The sequence below is a fragment of the Xenopus tropicalis genome, chromosome 4 (genome assembly GCF_000004195.4).
Source record: "Xenopus tropicalis strain Nigerian chromosome 4, UCB_Xtro_10.0, whole genome shotgun sequence".
Lineage (NCBI taxonomy): Eukaryota > Metazoa > Chordata > Amphibia > Anura > Pipidae > Xenopus > Xenopus tropicalis.
In genome coordinates this window covers 58,928,832-58,956,480 of record NC_030680.2, presented here as the reverse complement: position 1 = coordinate 58,956,480, position 27,649 = coordinate 58,928,832, and the positions used below count along the sequence as shown (strand labels likewise).

Here is a 27,649-nt window from a genome sequence, read left to right as displayed (position 1 = left end):
TGTGCATGGCTTACACAATAATCTCTTAATGAGAACTTCCACAGGGGCAGGTAGAAACTCACTTTATTTCCCCTTTAAGCACCTTGTTCAGATTTTCCAATTACATCATTGTATGCAAAAGCAAATGGATTCAAGGCTGAATGATTCATAGATACTTTAAAAGAGCTTGAACAGAAAAGACAAGATAACAATTGTAGATACATACAGCTAGTATTTCAGCACCTACCACTTTCATTAAAAGAAAAAGAACCTTACAGAATTTGACATGTTGGTTCTGTCTCCAGAAATAGATATCTAAGTGACATTCTTCCTTGAAGACCTTATCATCTTATTCTAATGTTTTCTAGTTCATCTATGAAAAATCTCCCACTGTTATAGCGCACTGTTGTTAATGTAACACATCTTCCTCAGGGGTCCTGTTAACCTTTTAGGTCTCTTCTTTTCTTGGCAGCACAGTAAAGCTTGTAGCTGCATACGAATTCTCTGTCAGAAATAGCTACAACGGCATGTGGGAAGCGAACAAACAGTTCTTTGGGCGTAGTGGGAATAAAGCAAGGCTTCCTTACTCTTAGAACATTGGCATTAAAGTAGACAGAATGGGTCACTCAAGGCATTAGCCTTGTAACTCTTTGTATCGCCAACCCCTATAGCAACATTAACTTTGCCTGCATGCTTGGTGTGGCCTGAAGACCATTACCCTTAGCTCTGTTCAGCATTTTTAGCATATAATAAAGGACTTAAAGAGACTAAAGGTCCCCATACACTATAAGATCTGCTCGCTTGGCGATGTCGCCAAGCGAGCTGATCTTTACCCGATATCCCCATCTACGGGTGGGCGATATTGGGTAACAAGCTGCTTTAAAAAAAAATAATCCATTACATTTGCGGCCATGAGCAGTCGGTTCGGGGACCGCATCAACGAGCCGATGCGGTCCCCGATCCGACTGGATTTTCTAACCTGGCCGATCGATATCTGGCCAATTTCAGGCCAGATATCGGTCAGCCAGGCCGCTCGTTTCTGCCCGATTCTATCGGCCCGTGTATGGGGGCCTTTACTGTGCTGCTCCTGCACTGAAAGTCAATTCCTATCATGACTTTCTATTCAGGGAATCTTTTCTGGTTTCTGGTGCAAAGTAATCAAACCCTAAAAAGAATGGAATCAGAAGGGAAAACAGCAGTTATATTGTCATACAGATGGTTGAGATTAGGTGAAAAAAGGCAATCAGATTTTAATGGAATAATAAAGATCGAGTTTTAGTGAACCTCTCGTGTCCGGTGCGTTTGGAGTCTCTTCGTTTATGCAGGTGAAAAAAGCAGTTCCTATCCACTACCATATATTCTTGTACGCTTTCCTTGTATTTAAATGTCCAAGATTATCTAAACATTTTCTTTGGCAGAGTACTGAATAAGGACCCACAGCAGAGACCCAGTGCCAGCGAAATTTTGCATATGCCGACTGTGGTAGACCATGAAAAGGTAAGATTACTGTGATGGGGGAGTTCACTAGGCACAAGAGCTAGCTTTTTGATTATGTATTGATGCAGCATTATCAGCTATAGGGTACCCCCTTTTACTATGGATGGTTGTTATGGTATTGAACAGGTTAACTGAAACAGTTGGGAGGGTATCCAGGGGGGATATAATGGATTACAATTGCACCATCTACCTAACTACCCCTTTGGAGTTAGGGGTGGAATATGACATATAATACATATGCTGCCAGCGCCGGATTTCTGTTTAGAGTGCCCAGAGGCTGCCCACATTCCCCCCCCCCCCTCCTTTTCACTTACATATGAAGCACTGGGAATGGGATGCGCTGACATTTTGTTCACGGGGGTCCCCTGTGCTCTGTATGTGAGCAAATTTTACGTGCAGCTGGGCACATACTGCCCCTAAATTTATGCTGCCCTAGGCCCAGGCCTTTGTGGCATTGCCACAAATCCGGGCCTGTATTCTGCTAAGCACTGAAGAAGTAGAAAGGGTCAGCTTTGACCATTAATGCATCCCAGTAGCACATCCTCCCCCTCTTTGCCACTACTTTCTATCTTTGTCTCAATTAAGAAAGTTTTCAGTTTCTCTGGGAGCCTATGCCAGGCCTTCACTGTGGATTTAATTGCTTGTGGCAATCTTCTTTATGCATTTGCTTCCTTCTCTCTCGTTCACCATAAAGTATTGTCATGATTTTGAGAGAACAGAAGGGGAAGGAAATGTAGCGGTGGGTGGGGACTCTTTAGGAGATGGAAGCTACATGCACCAAAGTGTTTTCTATTCATGTTCGTTCAAAGCAACAAAAAATTTCTATGATTTAACTTTACCTGGCAATAGCTAATGTGAAATCTGCTCTGAGGCAAAAGCACACAAAGGCAAGTCTGAAAGCTGCTGTGTGAAACAGAATGCAAAGGAACAGAAGGCAAGTTTTCACATAAATGCAGCATTTTGATTTTTTGAACATCCCCAAATCCATTCTCTCTATTAAATGGGGTATCTTTTGATTTATAATGATCTATAAGAGCAGCTATTGTAAGCACCTAAAGAGGAATTTTAAACTGAGAGCTTTCATCCATTGTTAGTGGCAGTAAACAATGTGTGAGTGCCCTGCACATCAGTCAGCTGAGAGCAACCTTTTAGACCTGGGATGCCATTGTCCTCCTCCCTCTTTACCCGAACTACAATTATAATACTTTAACAATACTACTAGTACATAGGTCAGCAAAATGATTTGAGATGTTTTAAGAACTGGAAAAATTAGAAAAATATTTCAACATTACTTGCAAAACTTCTCACACAAGTTTGTATACATAAGCAAGGTTATTAAAGCAAACCATTTCCATAGATGGTTCATCAATTCGCACACCTAAAAAAAGACTATAAACTGGAGATCAGAACAGTCAGGGTGAGTTTTTGTGGCACAGAAAACCAATGTTCCCATTGTGTAGGCCATGTGCACAAACATGAATTTTGTGAGAATTCTTTGCAAGTACTTGAGAGCAGGACAGTGATTTAATGTTTCCTGGAGGGCCACGGGTACCCCGGTCTAACACTGTACTTATTGTAGAAGACACTGAAATATTTAGGATAAACAACTACAACGCTATGTTTTTCAGTGTATAATCAACTACAATAAGTCAAATTGGTAATACAGGTATGGGGCCTGTTATTCAGAATGTTCAAGGCCTGGGGTTTTCTGGATAAGGGGTCTTTCTGCTATTTGGATCTCCATACTTTGTCTACTAAAAAATCATTGAAACATTAAATAAACCCAACACATTTCTTGTGCTTCCAATAAGGGATAATTATATCTTAGTTAGGATTATGCACAACGCACTGTTTTGTTGTTACAAAGAAAAAGGTTATATTTATTAAAATTTAAGATATTCTATTAAAATGGAGTCTATGGGAGATGGCCTTCCCGTAATTTCTGAATAACGGGTATCCAGATAACAGATCCCATACCTGTACAACAAAAGAACAAAAGAGTTGCCCTCAGTTATTTGCCATGCAGGTATTTACCAAGCCAGTTTTGTCTATGAATGCCCATTAGTTGCTTCTATGATTACCAGGAAGGTTAGTGATGTACCTAGGTTTTCTAAATGAATGTCCCATGCCCCCTGCTATGCTTCCCACCCTGGATCTTGATGCTGAGCTCATATCAAGATGTTTTCTTTGCATTGCCAGTGAGTGATATAATACTGTTTTTCTACAGGTTCTGTCCATATGGCTACAGGAAGCACTGCATGAGGGAAGACAAGACTGTGGGTCTGAAGATGCTGCCAGAATTGCTGTAGAAATGTTAGTTATACAGACATAATACATATAATCACAATAGATGACGCTACCTATAGATTAAATACAGTTTATACTTTTTCTTTTTAAATGTTTATTGCTGCTAATGGAGTAAACACTGTGTCATGCAGGAAAGTGAGTAGGGGGGCACTGGTGCACACTTGAATTAGTTACATTAATAAACTCACTAGCATTATACAGTAAAATAATGGCATAATTTATTGAATACAGCACAGGGAAAGATTTTCACAATTATGCTTCTAAAGCTACTTTATTAAAATAAATTAAAAAAATACAGTTGTCATCATTATATAGTATATGATGAAAAAAGTCAATTTTGTGTTGGTATTATTCCAGGGTTCCCTTTGCATGTTGCCCCTACACATGACAAGGGGACTCCTCAATTGACCCTTCACCTTGAGCCAACCCACTGAACCCCCATGTTACATACCCTAATGAAACACCAGGAGACAGAGATGGCATAAAATGGCCACAGCATTTATGGACATTCTATCAAATAAATAGGACCTTACCAGCCTAACCCAAGGCTAAAGCCAGAATTCCATAAGAGATCGCTACTATGCTCTTCCTTTCCTCACTGAAGACTTGAGATCAGCACTATGTCATTATACCTGCCACTGAGTATTAGGCTACCTACCTACAGAGAGAATGGCCCCAAACTCAGCTACCGGCTTTCTCCTGCCTTACTTAACCCCTTTCTTCTCCCTTAATCATGTTTGTACCTAATTCTGCCAATCTCCAAACATAAACCAGAGCAATCTGGTTGCTGGCCATTCGGGTCCTTTTTCATGCAGCCCCTGTGCTTATAGCGCCAGGGCTTTCCTTAACTGACTTATGGATCACAAGCCAACAGCATCTCTATTGCATAATGAACATTGATTTCTATCTATTTCTTGTCAAAAACAAAATGTGCTGTTCTTGAATGCCAGGTATGTTAATTGAGGCCTTATAAGTAACACTCGGCACTGCAAAATAAATGATTCTCTGATTGGGAAAGATTCTGCAAATTGCAGCAGTGTACGTAAATGACAGAGGCTTTAAGCTCTATGATGGAAAACCAGGGAAAATCCACATTCCAGCATCTTCTAAAAGCAATTAAGTGGTAGCAAGGAAACAGCTTTGTAATAGTAGCATCTTTTTTTAAACCTTCATTTTTCTTACATTAAACTTATCAGCTGCTTAGAGATAGGAAATGTGTTATACTGTACATTAGCATGAGTGATCTTTTGGACCAGTCTGGAACAGTTAAATTAAACCTTGGTGCCCAGGCAGTAATACACAGTGAAAAGGAAGAAGCTTCTGTGGCTCTCTGTGCTCCTATCTAGTAAGAAGAAATAATATTCCTTTGAGTTGGGGGTTGTGTGCTTTATAAGGAATGTGCATCATAATAACATGTCCCAGTGTGTTTATAGCTGAGGCTCCTGTACAGAATCAATAAGTAAGAAAACTCCAAAATGCTGTCTCTATACAGGACTGCTGAAAGGGGGTTAACATCGCTTTGGGTTTTTGGAACAGTTAAGCAAAACAGCTAGCTGCTGATCATTTATTGATGATGTGGTTTGCTGTGGAGTCGGAAAGCTGAGTTGAGTCTCAGTTGAATGCTCTCTGCGCTCTTGGGGGAGTGCTGAGAAATCAATTAGCTGCACAGAAGAGATAGGCTTCATCCATTTTTCTATTGACATCCCACTTAGGCCTGTTCAGAATCTGGCACTCTCTTCCTGTGGTGACATAGCATAGCAAGAAATACTTTCCCAAATGACAAGCAACGCATGGGGTGACAAGCTGAGGAAATGCACATGGGTCAGTTGTTTAAGCCCATTACTATACAAATTACCTTGCCTGTGGCAAAATGACCATCATCAGATTAAGTCACTGTTTATTACTGCAAGACAGTATTCTCATAGGCATTGTACAATTCAGTATCTTAAATCTGAGGCCAGTGGCATAGCAATTGGTGGAGTAGACTATGTGTCTGCAGAGAGAGAGAGAGGGGTTGGGCACAGCAAAGATATGTAACTGGAGAAAACATATAGGGGCATATTTATTATAGTATGTAAGCCAACATCACCGCTGATATTGCCCATAGCAATCAACAATTAGATCTATAGCCTACAAGTTAGAAAACAAAAGCAAAGATCTATTCGGTTGCTATGGGCAACATCATTGGCTATGTTGACTTACACACTATAATAAATATGCCCCATATTGTACAATCTAGAATCCCTGTGCCCTTGCCAGCACTACACAATGTAGTGTAAGGGGGTGTATTGGCAAGGGTGGTAGCACAAATACTTTTTGCTGGACAGTCTGTGAGTTATGCACTGCAGGAGCCCATCATTTAGAATAATATAGCAGAATAAGAATGGATAATATTATCCCATCAATCCAACTAAACAAATTATAGAACCACATTTGCACTGTCAGGAATCAACCTTTGAGGTGGCAGCGCAAGAAATCATTACACAGTACAATAAGAAGGAAGAGCTCAGTGGCAAGATATTTCTATGATCAGCTTTGTGCCTGCAATCCCAGACATGCATTAGAATAATTAATACTATCACAGCTGTGCCTCTGCTCATTAGCCACAAGGCTGCAGGATACATTCCATTGTACAGAAGATGTTCCAGGAATTATATCTCCCATCACATGAAGATTCTGTCGACCCCTTCTTCATCGCTCTGTTCTACACAGTCCACAGTTAAAAATGCATTTCATTGTCTTCCTTTTAAGAAGACATGTGGTCAATATTTTTTTGGTTTATCCATTTTTATTTTTGTTCCAGGAAAAAAAAAGAGATTTTGAATAATACTGTAAACTTTTACAAATACATAATGCCAGATAGAACTGGATATTAGGAACATAGCACAGCTTTGAAATAAATGGTGCTATTAATGCAGACTGTGGGATAAAGAGCTACACAAGGCTTTGTCTCTACTGTCACTCATTGCAAGGTAGAAGGTAATAATCATATTAAAATGAGATCTGCATTTAATCTAGTCAGGGATGGACTGGGGGTGCCCCAGGGGCCCCGGCACCGTCCTGGGTGCCCTGGCCGCATCCCCCGCACGGGCCCCCACCGCGCCTCCCTAACCCCCCACAGGGGCCCCCAACCCACTTCCTCCCCTGAGCGCACGTAAGTGTCAGGGGAGGGACACTGTCAGCGGGGGGTGCACCATCAGGGGTCGGGTCGGGCCCACAAGGGCCAGGGCCCACTGGGTTTTTTCCTGGTGCCCCGGATGCCCAGTTGACCCTGAATCTAGTTAGAGGGGTTATTCACCTTTCAGTTAATTTTTTGTATGATGTGGAGAATCCTGTTCTGAGACTATTGCAACTGGTTAGCTCTACAGTATAGAATTTCTGCAGCTATCTTAGCAACCAGGGATTGAATGAGATACTAGTATATGAATAGGAGAGGGCCTGAATAGAAAGATAAGTAATAACATGTAACAATAACAATAAAATTGTAGCTTCATGAAGCAAGGATTTTTGGTCAGTAACCCCTATCTGAAAGCTGGAAAGACTCAAAAGAAGGCAAATAATTATAAAAACAAATAATTATGATTAAAAAAATTATAAAAATTGAAAAGATGCTTAGAATTGGCCATTCTAAAGCATACTAAACATAAACTACACCTTTAAATAAAATCCATGTTTTTGGAATTCTGGGAATAAAGTAATTGTAAGAATTTTTGACCAACACATTTTAAATGGACATGGAACTAGTATGATAGGGATCGGAATAACAGTAGTAGCAATAGTAGTACAATAGCAATGTCTGAGGAGATTATGAGGATATTTTGGCATATGATACAGAATAATAATATTATTTTGTGAAGATTTTGTGGTTTTAACTTGAACGAAGGCAGCAAATTTCAGCAGGAATTTATGAAAGACGGAAAGGTTATAAGTTGCAAATGAAAACATTTGTGTGGAAATAAATAAATAGCCGAGGTGAATATGAAACAGCAGACACAGCAGCAGTCAGGTTGTGATTTTCAGGCACCTGGAGTGTAAAATGAGGAGGAGTTGAGTCCTCTGGGAGACTGCAAAACCATGTAACTCAATTCCATAACAGTTATACTATAACAGGGCAAGAAAGTGTGTTTATGCACCAGAATGAGACTGAAATATATATATAAACAAAAGTCTGAATCCAGATTTATACAAAGAACAGCACATAAACTAAATCAAAGGAAATAAAATATACTGGATCTTAGAAATCTATCTGTTTGTCTTACAGGCAGGAGAAATTGCATGTAGATAGCCTTCGCATTATGAGACAGGTGCAGGAAATGGCACCACGCCAACGCAGGAGGATTCGGAAGGAGGAGCAACAAGAAACACACATGAAAAAGATTAAGTAAGCATACTGTACATTTGAGGTAATAAATTCTAGACTGCAGCAGAACTCTCTTCTTTTATCTTCTGCACCTTCTGCTTTTATTGGGGTACTTAGATATACTTATGTCTAAGAATCAGTGGTCTGGGGGGCATTGTATCTATACAACCTAATCATGACAATATTGCACTGATATTGTTAAGTCTATAGATATATTTTCTGCATTGCAAAGTAACTATTTCATTGATTGGCAACTGTATTTTTTTGTTATTTGTACAGATCAGTCCCAGCCCATTGCCCCATTTCAAAGTTGTCAGTGTATCATTCTATAGTAGAGTTATGGGACCTGTTATCCAGAATGCTCGGGACCTGGAGTTTTCCAGATAAGGAGTCTTTCCCAAATTAAGATCTCCATACCTTAAGTCTTGTAGATGAAACACTTGGCTAGTCTTCCTCTGCAGCAGCACACTCTTGAGCTAAGCTCTTATACTCTTTTTCCTAATAGATTGTAAACTCCTTGGGACAAGGATCGTCCTTAAGTATATATTTATCTATTCCTAACTATACCCCTGTTTGTGTTTATGGCTTGTAAAACACTGCTTACAATTTTGGTGCTATATAAGTATGGGACCTTTTATCCAGAATGCTCGGGACCTGGGGTCCATAATTTGGGTCTCCATAACTTGTCTACTAAAAAAATTATTTAAACATTCATTATATCTTAGTTGGGATCAAGTACAAGCTACTGTCTTTTTACTACAGAGAAAAAAAAAGAATATAATGTTTAAAAATGAGAATTACTTGCAATGGAGTCCATAGGACATGGCCTTCCCATAATTTGGAACCTTCTGGATAATGGGTTTCCGTATAACAGATCCCATACCTGTATAAATAAATACATACATTAGCACTGTATAGATAATGACATGTCTATATATTTCAGCTTTCTGCATAATAAATCCCACATTTCTTAGATGACTAGGTTTACCTTACTTACTCTTTCTATGTCATGTTATACCACAGACATGGGGGAGAGACCCTAATGCAAGAGTACTTAGTCCTGATCCCTATATTTACTAAACATCACTGATACACATTATTCATGTTGTATACTGTGTCAGCATGATCCCACGTTCTTTTATTATAATCTAATGAGTGTCAAAACCACCAAATAGTTTATTTTGTCAAGGGTAGAGACTAATTGATGAGTATAGTAAACATAAAGAGAGAAGCTGATTTGTTCATATTTAAAGCATCTTACATATAAAAATCTGGAATTTCCCACTGTAAAATGTATGCCTAATATATGTAACCTAGGAAATATGTTTAGGAATATAGAAAACCAGAGTCTGGACAGAATTGTAAGTTCAATTCTATTGGTTTTGCTACTGCAGAGATGAAGTTAATGGCTCTGAGAACAATTAAATTTGAACCGCTTTATGAACAAATAATAAACATAATGCAATTTAATTTAAAATTTATATCATGTAAATGAAGATATCTTCAAGACAGGCACATGACTGTGCATGTGTAGGGCCACTAATGCAGAATCCATCCATTTGGCCTCTGGATTGAGAAACAGACAGCATATGGCCACCTTAAAACATGTATGCGTGTATGCATATATACAGTACTTCTTCCTTTTTAAATTGGTTATGTAAACAGGTGGTGCGTCTAAAATTTTCAGAATTCTGGTATCTGGGTTTATAAATAATTTTCTAGGAAATACTATGGCAATACAATCAGATATACAGCATATCATTTTAAGTGTGTTCTAAGATGATAATTCTGCCATTCTACTTTCATAAGAAAACAAAATAAGAAGTAGCAAGTGTCACAGAATAAGACAATATACCATGCCCCAGCCAACATTGTCCGTTATCAGATGAAGGGGTGTGTTTACTAAGAATGGAGATAAATATCACTGGTGATGTTGCCTGTAGCAACCAATTAGGTCTTTGCTTTGATTTTTAACTTGTAGATTTGAATCTTATTGTTTCTATGGGCAACATCACCGGAGATATTTATCTCCAATCTTAGTAAACACGCCCCCAAGTTCCCAAACCAGCTCAAATGATGAAATGGCCTATATCCATGGTACATAGATATTGTTCAGATCGTCTTACCAGCACACATGTACCAAATATCATACAAAACCAATTTCATCAATATGTGTATGGACTGCTTTGGCTGACATCTGAAATCGTGGCTGCATGTTTTAGCACCTGACCTCAAATTCATCAGAACAAATCGTTTTACTATCATAGGGGCCTCAGTGTTACATGATCAACCTGGCCGTTATTTTGTCTGCTTTGTGATGCATTCCAAGTCCAGTTGTCATGGCATTTCTCCCCAGCTCCACAGCAATAAACTGAGATAAAGCTTCCCTTCACCCTATGCCTGAGATAGAATTCAACCTCCCCCCTTTACCTCACAAATACTGTCATTGCTCTCTCTTTCACACCTGCACTCTGCCTGCTTCTGAGAATCTGGCAGCGAGCAGACACCCCCAGTCTAATTAAATACACTTAGCCATCATTTACCATCTCTGTTTCTAAAAAAGTAATAGAATCTATCAAGCAATTATCTTTCTTTCTGCAGCTTCTCCCGTCTCTTGTCGATCAGTAAAACCTCATTACAAGTCCATGCTGATTTTGTCTGTCTCTTGCTAATTATTTCCTTTTCTTAGACATTTGCTATTGCCTGTATTTTTAATTTTTTTTTGCTCCCCTCAACCCCACAATTTTTAGAGTTAGTTGTCCCAACATTATGTCTTCTGATTTTTTAAAAATAAAATATAAAATGAATAGGTACTGAAAGGAATGGTTTGAGAAGTTCAATATAGGAACTTTGTGCAGCTTCACAAAAACAAAGCAATGCATATGTGGAAAGGCACTTTGGAGAGATTAGTCGGATAGATTAGCCTTAAATTGCAGTATTCTGTCTTTGTGAAAATGGCACATAGAATGAAGAAAGGCATACACATCCAGATCATAGTGGGACAGAAAATAGTATTACATGTAGTTGTCCCTACAGATACAAGCAGGAGATAGACACCTACATATGGAATGTAATATCTGAGCTGGCAAATTCAGTTTAGATTGCTCAAAATATTTGAAGAAGTGCCCAACACAATAAACTATTGTCTAGCCCAGGGATCTCCAACCTTTCTTACTCATGAGCCACACTCATGAGAAAAAGTTCTTTGGTGGATGCCAAATAATGGCTGTGATCTGGTAGCCCCATGTGGACTGCAAGCATGTGGGGAAGCTCTGCTTGGAGCAAAACTGTGTCTCTGTGCTTCCAAAACTTGCCTCCAAGCCAGAGATTTAAAAATGGGCACCTACTTTGAGGCCACTTTGAGATTGTGAGCAAAATGTTGCTCACAAGCCACTGGTCGAGGATCACTGGTCTAGCTGTATATGCATGGAGTTTTAATTCTACTAAAGTATATCTGGCAGCACACAATACTCATGTAGTTAGGCAACAAAGTAAGTTTCTATCACTTATCTGTATTTTCCACAAGGAATGCAGCTCAGGGACATTATCCTCTCTTGTTTGGCACAGTTAATTACATGCTTCCATGTCGTATCGTGTTTTTTGCTTGTACCACTTCAACAACAAGGATTGTAAGCAGAGAAGCATTCATTTCTTTCCACAAGGGGTTAACTAGTGTCCGCTATCTAACTGCTATCATCTTCTTGGTAATGGAAAAGAGGTTTTTGTGTTGCTGCAGGTACAATTTATTATACAATCAATAGTTTCTACAGTTGATGTACAAAAAGTTCCAATCCCAATTGGTATATTCTGTTGTTTGCTTTGATATGTTTTATACATGTTATTATTACTAATTATAATAGATACATGTATTGGATATGGGTTAAAAACTGATTAAAATTGTTCAGACACATGAATTAATGCTAATGGCATTCTCAATATGAACAAAACTTGATGTTTGTATACCACATCATTTAAATTGGGTTTATGTAAGGATTACTTTTTTCATATGCTCTGTTCAGCAACAACTTGCATATTCTTTCCCCTCACTTTATCATTTGGATATTATATCCATTTCTCTCCCTCCTCTACCATCAGCATAGCTCCAAATCTATAGCCCCTCTTTTGAGTGTCCACGGCATAATTATCTAAGGGTGGATTTAAAGGTCTCAGCTCTCTATAGACTCATATGTGATATTGAGAAAAGTGAAAGTGAGAGTTTAAAAGAGAAGGAAAGGTAAAAAAAAAAAACTAAGTAAGTTTTATCAGAAAGGTCTATATAAATACAGCCATAAGCACTCACAGAAAAGCTGTACTGAGTCCTCTATCAAAAGAAACACAGGATTTCTTCTCTCCTTTTTTGTAAACATGTTCTTAGGGTATCTGACTTCCTTTCTCAGAAAAATCCTTCATTCCTGGGGCCAGAGTCTGCGCAGTTCTCTCTCCTCTCCTTCTCCCTCCTCCCATAAGAATTCATAAAACTCCCCCCCCCCACCCTTAGGAATGTGTAATCTGAGCTATAAGGTCTAAGCTGCAAGCAGGAAGCTATGAAGACCTATTCTTGCGACAATTTTTGGACGTGCAACTATTCTTTTGACGCCTGTGACTATTCTTGCTACAATTTTTGGATACGCAGCGTATTTTGCAGCAGCGAATTTTTTCATCTGTTTTGCAAAACAATCCGCCAGTGGCGAAACGCAGAAATTCGCTGTGAACCCATGCCTGGCGTTGGGTTCTAGGTGGCACTAATGTGGCAAATCTATTGGCAGTAAAATGCCAAAATGACTTTCCTTCTCCTTTAACCTAAAATTTCCTGTACAAGTGCAATTCCCTTCTAGTGGACTGTGGTGATTTTCACCCTTTGATAAACACGCCCCTATGTTTGGATTATGGACTATCCATTTTCACTTGTGATTATATAGTTTGTTAAAGAAAGCCTAAAATATAAAATGTTCTCATAATGCTTCTAATTTATACGTTGGTAAAAATCCTTAAATTACATTTATATTTGATGCATTACTGGGAATAGGAGCCACGAGTGAAAAAAAATCTTTGTGTTGCCTGTAGAATTCCTTTTAATGTAATCGCTTTGTAAAAAGGGGTTTGAAAATCTTTCTAACCCTATTTCTCTTTGACGTTTCATCCACTACCCATCAGTTGGCTTCACAAGTTTGTTCCTTTTCATATATTATTTACAGAAGGGTCTCCTCATACTTAGACTCGAATCAAATATGGCACCCTTACATGCTGGCTTTTACCTGTTAATGGGAAGGAATCTCTCTGATCAAAGCAAAGTTTTCATATACATTCTCTGTATTTTTACAGGGAAAAATAAATACAGGAAACACTGCTTTTATTATCTTACCAAGATATTAGTAACTGTAGATCAGTGCAACTGAAGCTGCATTAACTTATTTAAAGGAGTGGTTCATCTTTAAGTTAGCGTTTAATATGTTATAGAATGGACAATTCTTAGCAACTTTTCAGTTGGTCTTCATTTTTTTGTGTTTTTTTTTTTATTATTATTATTTGCCTTCCTCTTCTAACATTTTTCAGCTTTCAAATGGAGGTTATTGTTATTATTTATTACTTATCTTTCCATTCCAGCCCTCTCCTATTCATATTTCAGTCTCTTATTCAACCCACTGCCTGCTTCTTAAAGGAACAGTAACATCAAAAAATTAAAGTGTTTTAAAGTAATTAAAATATAATGTGCTGTTGCTCTGCAAAAAAACTGGTGTTTTTGCTACAGAAAAGCTACTATATAAATAAGCTGCTGTGTAGCCATGGGGGCAGCCATTCAAGCTGAAAAAAAAGGAGAAAAGGCACAGGTTACATAGCAGATAACTAGTACATAAGCCGCATATAATGGGGGTTTATCTGTTATCTGCTAAGTAACCTGTGCCTTTTCTCCTTTGAATGGCTGCCCCCATGGCTACACAGCAGCTTACTTATATAAACTATAGTAGTCAAACTAGATATTTGTGGATAGATATAATCCACAAATAATAAAAAATGAAGACTAATTGCAAACTGTCTTAAAATAGCACTCTCTGCTCCGTACTAAAAGTGAACTACCCCTTTAAAGGGTATATTAACCTTTTTCTTTAGCCAGTTGTTGCTCATCTAAAACTCCCAGGATTCTCCAGTATATTATAAAAAGATTAAGTGAAACTGTGAAAATTTCAGGAACCCATTAAAGTCAAAAGGTGGTTTTTCGCAAATGTTTGTGAATTTCTCAGCAAATCCATACCTGGAAAAATGTGCTCATTCTCATTACTACTCAATTCTTTGATGATTACATTTGGGATGCCTAGTTGTGAGAGCTAGGAGGTACAACAGAGTTGTTTAGGGAAGGGTTTTCTCCCTTTTAAATGTCATATAATACAGAAATCAACCTACTGGCTCTTAATTATTGTTGTATTGTCAACAAATGTTACTATGTGCATAACATATAAATGGATTTAGGATTCTGCACACTTGGTTTGACATTTAAAGGTTGTTTAAAAGGTTATTATTGACAGGGCAACAAACAAAATACCGTTCTGAGCTGAACCTGTGCTTCAACCTTCAATACTATACATCATTATCATTCGTGCAAAAAAAGTCAAATTAAAACTCTTAAAATAGTTCAAAGAAAAAGAGTGGGTTGAAGTGGTTGTTTAGGATTAAGAAGATATTGGAAAAAGATTTAGAGACTCTGATATTGGATGTATTGGGCTTAAGGCTTTTGTTCCTCTGTGGCACAGTTGCTGGTCTCTCCTAGCAGCCTGGAGCTGACTCATTTACAGAGGCCTGGGTACAACCATAGGGGCAATAAGGTTCTTAAAATACCTCCATTCACTTATAAATTACACCTCAGTCTTAAAAACTGTGCCCCCTATGCAAGGTGCTACCAGCTGGCACAGGGTTCCAGGTTTGGGTGGGTAAATAGTCCCTGCCTTTCACTCTGAGGCTGATATTGTGACCCTTCCTTTTCACCTCTCTCTCTCTTTTTTTTTTTTTGTTCCGTTGGCCCCAAACATTTCATGGCACAATGAAATGACATACCATGGCACAATGAAATGACATACCAAGCATACTATATACAGTGTTAGACAGTGATTATTGGCCCCTCAAGCACACTATACACAGTGAAAGACAGGGTGTACCCTGGGGTAGCCGTATGAATGCAATGCCCATATTGTGTTTAATGTCTCAGAACACATAGCAACATTATCAGGTAATGGTTGGGGGCAGGCTAGACAGCTTTATGTGCTTATTCCCCCTGGTGTGGGGCCCTATTGGGCCCAATAGGTCCAAATGGCCTAAGGCTGGCTCTGCCTGGTGTTGCTCTGTCCCAGATTACACTGTGAGGAGCAGATATAGGAGCCCCTAGCGCCTTACATCCCCTGACTCTCCCCAGTTTGCACTTTCAGATTAACACACAAGCTAAGGACTCCCATATGCTGCTTACCTCCCACCTTCTTGTTCTTCTCCATTCTAGGAGCACAAATAGTTGTGCCTTAGTGCGCTTCTAGCAAATTCAATCAAGGCAAGGGATAAAGGGTAGATGAGGCAAAGTGTAAAGGTGCAAATAAACAGAAGGGATGTGGAAAGGGTAAAAACAAAAATAAAAGTAAAGTACAGTTTTTCAAAGGAAGTATGGTTTCAACTGTTGGTGATTTAGGCAGATTTCTGTTTGTGAATCTGGAGAAAGTGTTTTACACCAGTTTTACCACCACTTTAACTCCAAAAACTTTTGTGAATTCCCCCCCCCCCCCATGAGTTCTTCTGAGTGAGTAATTATTTCCGTGTCCTTTACATGTAAAAAGGAAGGTATCCATGGAACAATAGCTGTGATTTCAAGATAATCAAGATTTGATCTGTCTTTATAATAGAGAATTCAGACCATATGTAATCATCTTTAGATAGAAAATAGAAAACTGACTAATTAGAAGTGTATATAAAAACTTTTTTCAATAAATAATGGTTTGATGCTATCTCTTTATTTACTACAATACTTTACAAGTCCTGCCAGTTACTAAATCTGTGGTTTTCTTCACTAAACAGCACAAAATGATTCTATTATTTTCTGTTGCATAATTTTTTCCTATTCCCATTTGTCCTTGTTATTCAACTCATTCACTTTAACACTGCCTCACTGGTTGGCCCATGTTTTTTTAACTATTTTAACTGGTGGAAATTATATATTCCCAATTAATGCTACCACTAGCCAAAGACAAAATCAGTATGCTAACCAAATTATCTGTACCAGGAGAGCAGTGGATCGTCTGTATAAAGAAATGCACCCAAAATCTGGCCAAAACAGAAGATCTGAAATAAACGGAGATGAGGTGAGCAAGTCACTTGCACATGACTACATTATAAATATCACGGCTTCGAAAGGCAACAGAGAAGCACCTGTTATTTTTATGGAACCAATAATAGAAGCTTCTCCTGAAACTTAGCTGTATAACACAACTATGTCTATAATGAAAAGATCTATATTGGTAGTTCTCAAACTTGTCCTCATCAGCCACTAATATGACAGGATTTCTCAACTTCAGCAAGAGTTAAGAAAATCAGAATATAGATAGTGATATTCTTACCACTTAGTCTGAGACAAACTGAGGATGAAAAGTGCTACATTTCTCAGTATTGCACCTATAAAAACTCTATACATAAAGTACTTGCACATATGTATGCTGCTGGGGTCAATGACCCCCATTTAAAAACTGGGAAAAAGAGTCCAAAAATGAAGGCAAGTGATACTAATACTATAAAAAATGAAGACCAATTGAAAAGTTGCTAAAAGTTAACTTGAAGGTAAACTACCCATTTAAAGAATATATGGCAAGAGACAAAACAGGATAAAACATAAAAAACAAAACTTAGTGTGTTTAAATATAATACATGACTGCTGCATATTGCAACTACTGTAATATACTGCACTAACCCTCCTGAAAATATCTGTTATTTTATTAACTGAGCACTTTACACTATGGTGGAAGAAAAAACATCATATGCTGTAACACAAAAACATCATCAACGTATCTCCATCAGGCCATGGGGTATTTGGTGAACAATACATTGCTGATATCACAGGGTGAAAGCTAGAGGTTGATGGGTCTTGTGCAAAATTTTAGAAATAACTTCCATTGCAACCAAAAATTTAGGGGCAGCATGCCACCCTGCCACACCGGAATATTTTGTCCGCATACGGAGCAATGGGGAAAGGAAGCGCAGAAACTTTAGCGTGTCCTCTCCCCAATGCTCCAAATGAGTTAAGTGGCACACATTTTCTTACCTAAGTATTGATTTGAATTCTTGTTTTGAAAATGTAAGCTTTCAGTAATGCATACTGTACATTATTTATAAATGCATATGCGGCCTTTTCTTTTTTATTGTTACTGGATTTTAACACTTTTATTGCATAAGTACGTATGGATTAAGTGCATTACTGATGCACTTGTCTAAAACAAAGATAAATATCTATACTGTATGTGTAATTATGGATTACATAGTAAAAAGGGCTTGTGAACTGCATCTTATTGTTCTGTGTTCTGTTGTAGGACGAGACACCAGCAGATGTCATACATATTTCAGAAGGCAGTTGCAAAGGTAAAGCTTGTTAAGAAGTTTGATGGAGAAAAGTTTGTCCCTTAGTTATGTCTATTTAGAATTAGTGAATTGCCATAGCTGGTTCTGTGAGGTGGTACAGCTGGGAAACCTATAAAGTCCTCCTAAAAAAAAGGGCCAGGCAGTAGAAATGTCATATTCACAAACCTGAGAGAACAATTTTTATAGTGATAGGCAATATATAAATCTTTCAAGATGCTCTCCCTGTTTGTGAACTCCTCTCCAGGACTAGGGTGTTGAATTCAAGGAAAGAAGTGAACCTGTACACTAGGGCATAGTGATGGAGGCAACACACTGTAACATGTCAAAGACTAAAAATCACAATAATGTGACCTTTTAGGGCTCTGGCACACGGGGAGATTAGTCGCCCGTGACAAATCTCTCGAGGCAACTTCGGCGATCGCTCCGCCGCGTATGCCATCCCACCAGTGATTTACATTTTCGCCGGGGGGATGTCATATCGGGGAGATTAGTCGCCCGCAAAAAGGGAGATTTGTCACCGGCGACTAATCTCCCCGTGTACCAGAGCCCTTAAGGACCTGTTTATCATGGCAAAATAAGCAGAATGTTTCGTAGTGGCATGAAGATCATTCTGTATGGCCGAAGAACCCACTGACACACTGTACAGAGGTATTGTAGCATATGAAGGACATTCATAAATACAGGTATTGACTGATTAGAAGCTTCATGGAACATCAAAATCTTTTCAAAACATAGATAGAAAGACTGTGAAGTTATAGGTAAAAATGTCATATACTCATATGAAACACAAAGACATAGTCTTCTCTAAGGGGAACAGTTAGGGCTGTAATTTAGTTAGAACCTGGCACTAGTTAGCAAAGTACCAACAAGCACAAGTGTCTCTGCCATAATGTGTTGGTGGGGATGTTCTAGACTGGGTATCTGTCAGTGAAGTAGAATCAAATAGAAGAGTAACAGAAGCTACCAAGAAGGAAGGCTTGCCATAGGACAATCAGCAACACAACATTATAGGGTTTTTATGTGGTTTTATTAAAAACTTCACAAAAGAGAATTAACAGAACTCAGACCGACATGCCGGCCAATAATTTCAAGTTACAACTAAAAATTCACCCCCCCAGTCCACTGGCCAAATGTCCTGATGAAGATCCTGACATATGGACAAAAGCAGTCTCAGTCCTGGGAAGAGTCTATGATTTTGCCGTGGATTTCCAGAAGAGGACGATCACAACATTATAGGGGCTGAGGCAATGGCTTGCATATTATTTGCAAATGAATATATCTTATACAACATAAGTATGTTGATTTCCATTATAGTCTTTTGAAAGACATTCTACTAACTCATAAGAACAATATTTTACAATAAAATACTTTTTGTTTGCTACCAAAGCCAAATCTAAATGAACATTTTTGAAACATATCGAAAGCTGAAATAATACTGCAGTTTTGCTTTTTAAATCAACAGAATAGAAAGTTGCATTGTGAAAAAGCTTAATGTTAGGATGCATAAATAGTATCAAAGGAAAAGCATTGTGCAAAGATATATAAGCACATACAGAAATGATTGTGTGCATCGATACAACATGGAGTGATGTATTGGTTGTAGTACATCATGTGATCATATTGTTCTTTGATTTTATTTGGCAGCGGGGAAGAATATAACCCACAGGAATAGTTTAATAACCTGCTTTCTAACTAGCACAAAAGTAAACAAAAGGCAGCCAAAGGGTCCCTGCTGAGCTCTAATTAGCTCTATAAAGCGTTTGCCTTTGTGTAGATAAGGACTGGATTCAGTAGTATTATAGCTGTGTCAGAAGGAAATTAGGAGCTGTGTTTATAGAAACAACCGACTACAGATAATTGGGCATGGTCATATTAAGCCCCAGACTCACATAAACTGCAAATAACAGCAACAAAGTAATGATTGTTGCTAAAAGGTAAATTACTATTCAAAAATAAAATAATGACTAATAAAACAAAAGTTAATTTGGATTCTGTTAAAAATTAGTACGAATCCCTAGCGAGGTTATTGTAATAAAAGTAAAATGAGTTAAGATGGACCATCCAGCAGTCCTGTTGGATTACAGATGATCTGTCCTGTTTGAAATCTAATGATACATCCATGTTTGCTCTACAACTCTTCACTTCCTGCAGTTCCAATCAGTCAGGTTTTGGCTCAAACAAGTAGAACACAGGCAGGTGTATGGGCATTCATATGATATGAATCTGATTAAAGCACAAGGAAACATAATTACAAGGGTGTTTCTACATTTTCAAACCTCCCCTGTGATTCTGCATGCTTTCATCCTGCACAAGTTACTTTATTCCAGAGCAGGCTACTGCCATCTTAAGGTGGCCTTACACTGAAATCTGATGCAGTCCTTGCCCTAAAAGTATCTTTAAAACTGCCCGATCGACATCTGGTCAATTTTTGTGCCCCATGGTAAGCAGAATGCAGCATCAGGAAGTACAGCTAGCCCTGTACTTACTGCCTGCCTTTGAGCTTTTTTGCACTTTGAACTTGGTGTGGTGAATTATGAATAAGCCCTTGTATGTATCTTTAATTACATAAGCAAGTAAAGTAAGAAAAAGTGTTTTATTGCCACATTTCTACCTTGTTTGAATTTTGTGTCCCTGTCAGATTACACTATCCTGTGGATTGTTGAAGACGCGGGGATTTGTTGCAGATATCCGTTAGTTCATAGATGAACACAGTCATTACAATTTAATCATTTGGCCACACCAGCAAAGAATAACAGCTGTTTTAGCAGGAAATACTGGGGCTTATTATTAATGAGCCAATTTTTTATTTTGTTGTTCTGTTTCCAAAAACTAATTAATTTTTGGTTGCTATGGGTTACTGCCCAGGTGCAATTTTGCCCAGTGGTAGTAAATGAACCCCAGTTTTAACTGGGGTACATTATTGCTTATAATAATAGAATATGATGTCACAACTGTAATCAATTCTTATTTGCTAATGGCATTTTCTCCAGACATTAGAAGTATAGGCTAATGGAAATATATTTGAAAGTCCCTGAATATAGTAATAAAGGTGAGGCCTTCATCCCTTGAGTCAATGCCCTTTTTATACAAGAGAGCACTTTATTTGCTTTAGTAGCCACAGAATGACACTGCCTGGAATTTAGACAACTTGTTATTTACAAAAACCCCTAGATCCTTCGCAATTAAGGATACCCCCAGCACACTACCATTTAGTGTATAACTCACATTTATATTATTTCTACCAAAGTGCATAACTTGCCTTTTTCAACATTGAAACTCATTTTTCATTTTGGTGCCCAGTTTTCCAATGTTGTCAAATCACTCTGCAAAGTGGCAGCATGGAACTTATAGTTTTGAACAATTTTTTGCAATTTTTTTTTTTTTTTCCATGTATGGATTTGCAGCAAAATTCCACGTTTCACCATTTTTTCACAAATTTTTTCACATAACTGCCGCAAAAATTCTCCTCAACAAAAGTTTACTGAGAGAAGAAAAAGTTGTGGCCATATAAAAAAAATCGTCAAATAAGTTGTGGTGGTCATCAAAAAAGCATGTAAAAAAAAGTCAGTAGCCACATTTCACAAATTTTTCACCGTTTTGCTATTTTTACAGCAGTTTTGCTAAATTTCCGGCGAAATGGGACAGATTCGCTCATCACTAAAATCTACCCCTTAAATGTATGCAAGGCCAAACAAAGACACAGAAAGACCTGCATCATATTACCATCTCCTGTTTTACTTGAGCTTCTATACCACATCTCATAAAATTATAACAACCTCAAAAAATACAAAAACATCACTGAACCATATGCCTTTATATACATATATATCAAAGCACTTATGAAGCAGGGTGAATGGGGAATTTCAGCACAACCCATTTGATATAGAAGAGGAACAAGTTCGCAGACAAGGATAACAAATACATGGTGTGAGATTATTTAGACTATAGGAACTGAAGCCATATTGTTGTCATAAATCTGTTTCCTTTATACAGTATATTGCTTTAACATGTACACAGCACTTTACAGAGAGTTCATCTTTCACCTAGGTCTGTGGAGCTTACAGTCTAATGTCTTTATCACATTTACACAAAAAGCTAGCCACTCAGACCTAGGGAGAGCACACAAACTCCATTGCCCTTTTCTACTAGTACAGGTATAGGACCTGTTATCCAGAATGCTTGGGACCTGGGGCTTTCCGGATAAGGGATCTTTCCGTAATTTGGATCTCCATATCTTAAGTCTACTAAAAAATAATTTAAACATCATTTAAACCCAATAGAATTGTTTTGCCTCCATTAAGGGTGAATTACATCCTAGTTGGGATAAAGTACAAGGTTCTGTTTTATTATTACAGAGAAAAAGTAAATCATTTTAAATAATTAGAATTATTTGTTTATAATGGAGTCTATCTGAGATATATAAACGTGCAGGTTTTACCTGCTTATAATTGCCTTGCTGTGCTAGTATCTATGTTGTTGGAGATTGGATTGGAGGGTGCCGTTCCCTCTTGATATCGGGCACCAGGCTAAAGTGAGTTTTTCTTTATCGTCTATCGGAGATGGCCTTTCCGTAATTCGGAACTTTCTGGATAACGGATTTCCGGATAAGGGATACTATACCTGTGGTAAAGATCAAATCACATAAGATTATATACTGTCGTTCTAAGCTCTAATTTTAACTTAAGGGTAATGATAGACTCTTCCAGTTGTTAGTTCTGGTCCTGTCTCTGAGATGACTAAAGAGCATTTGTAGCAATATATTTTTGTTCATATCTCAACTCAAGAAACAAAATAAAAACATTGCCTTATTTTACCTTAAATATCTTTACCCTTTTAATGCTACTTCAATAATTTTCCCTTAAAGCCAACTATGATCACAACGTGTGCTCAAGATAATGGTCCATCCCTCTGGCATAGCTTTTTATCTGCAGCTGCCACACTTGAATAATGGCGTCACTGAAAAAGATGACCCTTTACTAAATCTACTATTAAGTTATTTAAATTTTAGGAATGGATACAAAAACTCAGAAGAGTAAGACAAATAAAGCAGGAGTACACCTGTAGGAATAAGACAATGTTTGGTCAGGCCAGATCAGAGGCAGGAAACAAACATTCGGAAGAAGATCAGGCTGAGGTTGAACCAGTAGCAGTAAGACTAGTCCAAATCAGGATGTGGTCGATCAAAGACCAGGCAGGTACAGAGTGAGGAGTTGGTCAAAAGTAGAAGATCAAAACAGCAAAGGATAGCTTTGAGCCTAGCTGCATTACCAATAATTTATAAGCAAGTAATTTAGAATCTATCTATGACCTTGGTGCAAGGACTTAGCCATTGATGAACATGACAAATCGACAATACACAAGCAATGTATAGAAGCAATAATAAACAATCATATCATTAAAAACATGGCACATGCTGGAATACAGATGAAAATTGAGTTTTTAGTGTTTCAAGACCTGCTTCTATATAGATACAGAATGTAACTTTTTATTTCCTGGTAAATGTTCCAGACATATTTCCAAAAGGAGTCTACTAGCATGGTGGGATCAAGAGAAAGAAAATCTTAATTATGTTATGTAGAAACATTTCTCATCACATGTACAAGTGACACAGTTCTACTAGGATAGGAAACACAAGGTTTAACAAGCACTTCTACAAGATTTTAATGGAAATGCCTTGGGGCCCTTTTCAACACTTCTTACATTTTCTGAACATCAGTGTGTCATAAGTTTCCATCTATAATAGGATAAGTAAAAGTTGTATTAGCAACACTATTATCAGCTTATTTAGTAATAAGTGCCATAAGGCCTTCCATTTGGTGCTGGCAGAGGATTGAAAGGACTAATTAATATAACTGGCTCAAGAAGAATATATGTATATTTTAAATGTAGAGTTTTCATCTAGATACAAAGCAATAATCATAAGCAAAACAGCATTGCAGGTCATGAATTTACAGGTAAATGTAAGTTCCCCATTTTTTACCCCCCCCCCCCATACCCATGCCAGCAAGTTATACCCCTGATCTGCTCAGTTATATTCCCAGCCTACCAAGTTCCAAACCAATCCAAGCCAAGTTCTGTAAAAGCACTGACCCCACTACCCACCCCTTTCATATCACTACCTTGCCCAACCAATAGTCTACTGGTATGTATTATAAAAAGGTAGCCCCAGTCCAATTGTTCATGAAATTTGCGGAAAAAGCTAATTTTACATGAAAATTGTTAGTGAAAAGCATGGAACTGGTATATATGAATTATTCAATATCATTTTACTTCCATCAGCATAACATAATATTTTCCATAAATGAAATGACGCATGCCCTGAGCCCCTGATAGGTACTATGAGTAAGTAGGTTCATTTTAACTCATTATCCAACAGTGCTACTTAACCAATGCCCTATATTTATCAGCACTTTAAAAATCCCAGTATATTTTATACTATTGTGGCTATAAGGGTTTGCTTGAGCTTCCTGCAGCTGCTGCGCCACTCTTGGTAGTTTCTAAAATCAGATCATCATCAGTAATTTCTTTCCAGTGACTTGTTCACCTTAAAGATTACACTGTGCAGTACGGAGAGATTGCACTTCAGGACCTCTTGTTAAACAGGTTAAAGACTGGAGCTGAGCTTGGGAGTGGAATGGATAGAAATAGGCACTTCTAGCAGAGCATGAAATCAAGTACCATACAGATGTACTTCCCTTGGGAATTATACTGTATATTCTGGGCAGAAAATGCAGACAACCTACTGCAAATATTCTAGTTGCAGAAATTCATCAATTTGCTGTTATCTATGGGAATAAAATGGTATAGGAGAATGTAAACATGAAATGTAAATAATCACAGTATCTACAAGTTTATATACATCCCAATAGAACTATAACTAACATTTTCTGTTTTAGCCCCTGTGAGCAGATCTGCATGTTTGTATAAGGTATCAACAGTTCTTAGACAATTATCTGTTCACATAAAGATCTTTCTGTATGTAGAGGGCAGACGCCTTAAAATCCTGCTCTGAACCAGTTCTTGCAGCATGTTGCCATCTGCTTCATTACCCAGTTGGGTTCAGTAATAATAAACTGCCATATTGAGCGATAATCACAACAGACCCCTATTAAGTGCATGCTAATTAATGTATCTTCTGGAGACAAAGGCAAAGTAGACAACAAGTTCTTAAGCTGTGTTTATTTAATGTCAACAAGTTACCTGGCATGTAATGAGAGAGATGTGAGAAGCACAATCAATGTAAAGTCATAATATGATTTTTTGTATTGTGAGTGTATTGTCTAGTACTTGTTTTGTTATACATATTACAGATGATTTTCTGAACATAGGTGATAAGTTGCATCAGTGCAGTTGCCAATATTAACCAATTATTGTAAGGGCACAATGGGCATACAGTCCGCTTCTCTCTACCTACTTTTGTAGGCAGGCGGAGAGGAGCAGGGCTTATATACTCTTCTGTGTGTAGCTGCACTGACAGGCACAGTGTCAGCCAGAGAGGTGGTACCTACAGTTTGAAAGAAAACATTTCCATGATTGCTGTTATGGATTACTAGATGTGGTGTAAGCTCTTATTACATTAGCTCAATAATAATGTATTTTGATTGGTATCCTTTTTCTCCTACCTTGGTGTCAATTAAGCTATTTTAAATCCATTTTAATTAAAATCCTATTTTTAGACATGTTTTTAGTAATTTCAAGACATAGTTCTTCACATCATGGAAGGATTCCTTATCCAGGAAAGTAGTTCCGTGCCTATATAGAGACAAGTATATGCATAAGCTAGGAATAAGTACAGTACAATTCCAAATAAATTCAAATCACCTACATGTTCTGTTTGAATTGCCTATGCCTCTGTTTTGCACATTATGTTAGTCTGTACCATATTCTCTGCTGGGATGCAGGACTTCCATTACATCTGCTGAGTACTTTGCATCACCTCATTACTCCTTTATTATGCAGGTCATTATTCCATCAGTTCTGTCTTCACCCCATTATGTGAAAATGATATATATCCAAGTAAACACAAACAGAGCAGAAGAGAAATCAGGCTCCCAAACATTATGAGACATTTTGGAACATAATAATGTTATTGTGATTTTACAAAGAGCACAGGAAAGAGGAACTTTTAACAATACAGTCACATGCAGTACATAAAATAGTGACAAAAAAACACATTAATGCACATTTTCTCTGTGGTGTTGCCAGTCAGTGTCCAAGTGTCAGTGCTGCACTCCAGCTGCTGTTGAGCTGCTTAAACCCATCCCTTCCCCTGGCAGTCTTTGGTTCTTCAGTGTTACTATTAATTTAGTTTTACAATTACAGTTTACAGAAAAAAGGGTACAGGGTATTCCCCATAAACCCAAGAAAACCTCACAATATAGGGTTGGTAAACTGGGCATAAAACAATGTGTGAATGAAGCAGTTGAAAAGAAGTGAAAAGAGCTGATGTCCTTTTAAATGAATGTGTCCCTCCTGTGCGCTGCATATGCACTCACAGCTTTGCGAAGGTCATTTGAGAAATTAATCAGATCATTTACATTTCTGAGACTTACCTTGATAGAATGTTTATTATTGTCTTTTTAGACTCAACCCTGCCAGTAAGTCAGCATTACTTGTTACATGGGGCGTAGTAATGTGCAGGTTTACAAAACGTTGACCCACACCCAACCCTAACCTGCCTCTGAATTTATAGACCCGCGCCCATCCTGCCCTGCTATGACATCATGGAAAGGGATGAGGCTAAGTGGGCACAAGTCTATCGAAGGCACTTACTGGAGACAGAAGTCAGCACAGTAAAGTCGCAGGTGGGGAGAGCAGAAGGAAGAGCTCAACCTGAATCCGTCCGCGACCTGACAACGATATGCAGAAGCTGGCCCGAACCCACCCAGCCCATAGGTTTTGGGCTGGCCTGAACATCACTAATGGGGCGACTAATAACAACAGAACAGTTGATTATAAACAGTAGCAAGCTACATTTCTTATAACGTGTGAAGGCAAAACCTTATATGTGAAAGATGGTTAATAGAAATGGCAGTTTCTTTTCTTCAAGTTAATGAAGCATGCTCATCTTCTGGGTATTATGTGCTCAGAAACAGAAAAGAAACAAGAAAATCTGCACAATCTTATGAATACAGGACTCTCTTAAGTTTTATATGTTCGTCAATTAATGGAACAGGTATATGATCCATTATCTGGAAGCCTGTTATCCAGACGGCAAATAATATAATAATATATATATTTGCTGTTTGATGACCTTGCCTACCTTAAAGTTGTCGATATCAGGTTGATCCAATCATTTGGCCATTAAGCCAAAAGATTAGATCACAAGGCAATACAAGCAGGCCATTGGTATGAGGTCTGTATCAAGAAGCCTCCCTGACAGCTGCTGACTTGGGTCTGTTGGTAGCTTTATAGGCCCATATATGGCCACCTTAAGCTATGTGAATCCATGTTAGTGGCAAAACAATTCAATTGGGTTTATTTATTTTATTACACTTTATTGATTGAAAAACCCCAAGTCCCAAGCATTCCATATAATAGTTCCCAAGCCTGTACAATGGCTCCCAGCAGTGCTACCTAAATATGGGCTCAGTGAAGACGTTTTCTGTATCATGTGATTCTGTGTCCTCTCTCACAAATTACATTTTTTATCTGCCCTTGTGGACAGAATGAAAAAGTCCAACATTTTTAGGGGTGTGCCTTAAAAATGTTTAATTTACGGCCCAATGACACACACTTCTCTCCTCAGGAGTAGATATGCCAGCAAAGAAAAGACGATCAGTTGCCCTCTGTCCCCTCTATATGTGTGTACTGACAGGCACTAGGTTAGACACACATAACCCATTTTAACACAGAAATGTCAATGTGAATTTTTTCTGTAAGTTCACTATTAGGCAGATCCCATGC

The 27,649-nt window shown here is 38.1% G+C and overlaps 1 protein-coding gene across 1 annotated transcript in view; it reads left to right on the top strand.

Moving 5' to 3' along the window:
* Positions 1–27,649, top strand: part of LOC100486125 (serine/threonine-protein kinase Nek11) — a 149,763-nt gene that overhangs the window by 99,642 nt on the left and 22,472 nt on the right. Inside the window, exons 8-12 of the mRNA XM_002933660.5 lie at positions 1,398–1,476; positions 3,704–3,789; positions 8,045–8,164; positions 16,398–16,476; positions 17,695–17,743. Coding sequence (XP_002933706.3) covers positions 1,398–1,476; positions 3,704–3,789; positions 8,045–8,164; positions 16,398–16,476; positions 17,695–17,743 — 413 coding nt within the window. The remainder of the gene's footprint in view (positions 1–1,397; positions 1,477–3,703; positions 3,790–8,044; positions 8,165–16,397; positions 16,477–17,694; positions 17,744–27,649) is intronic.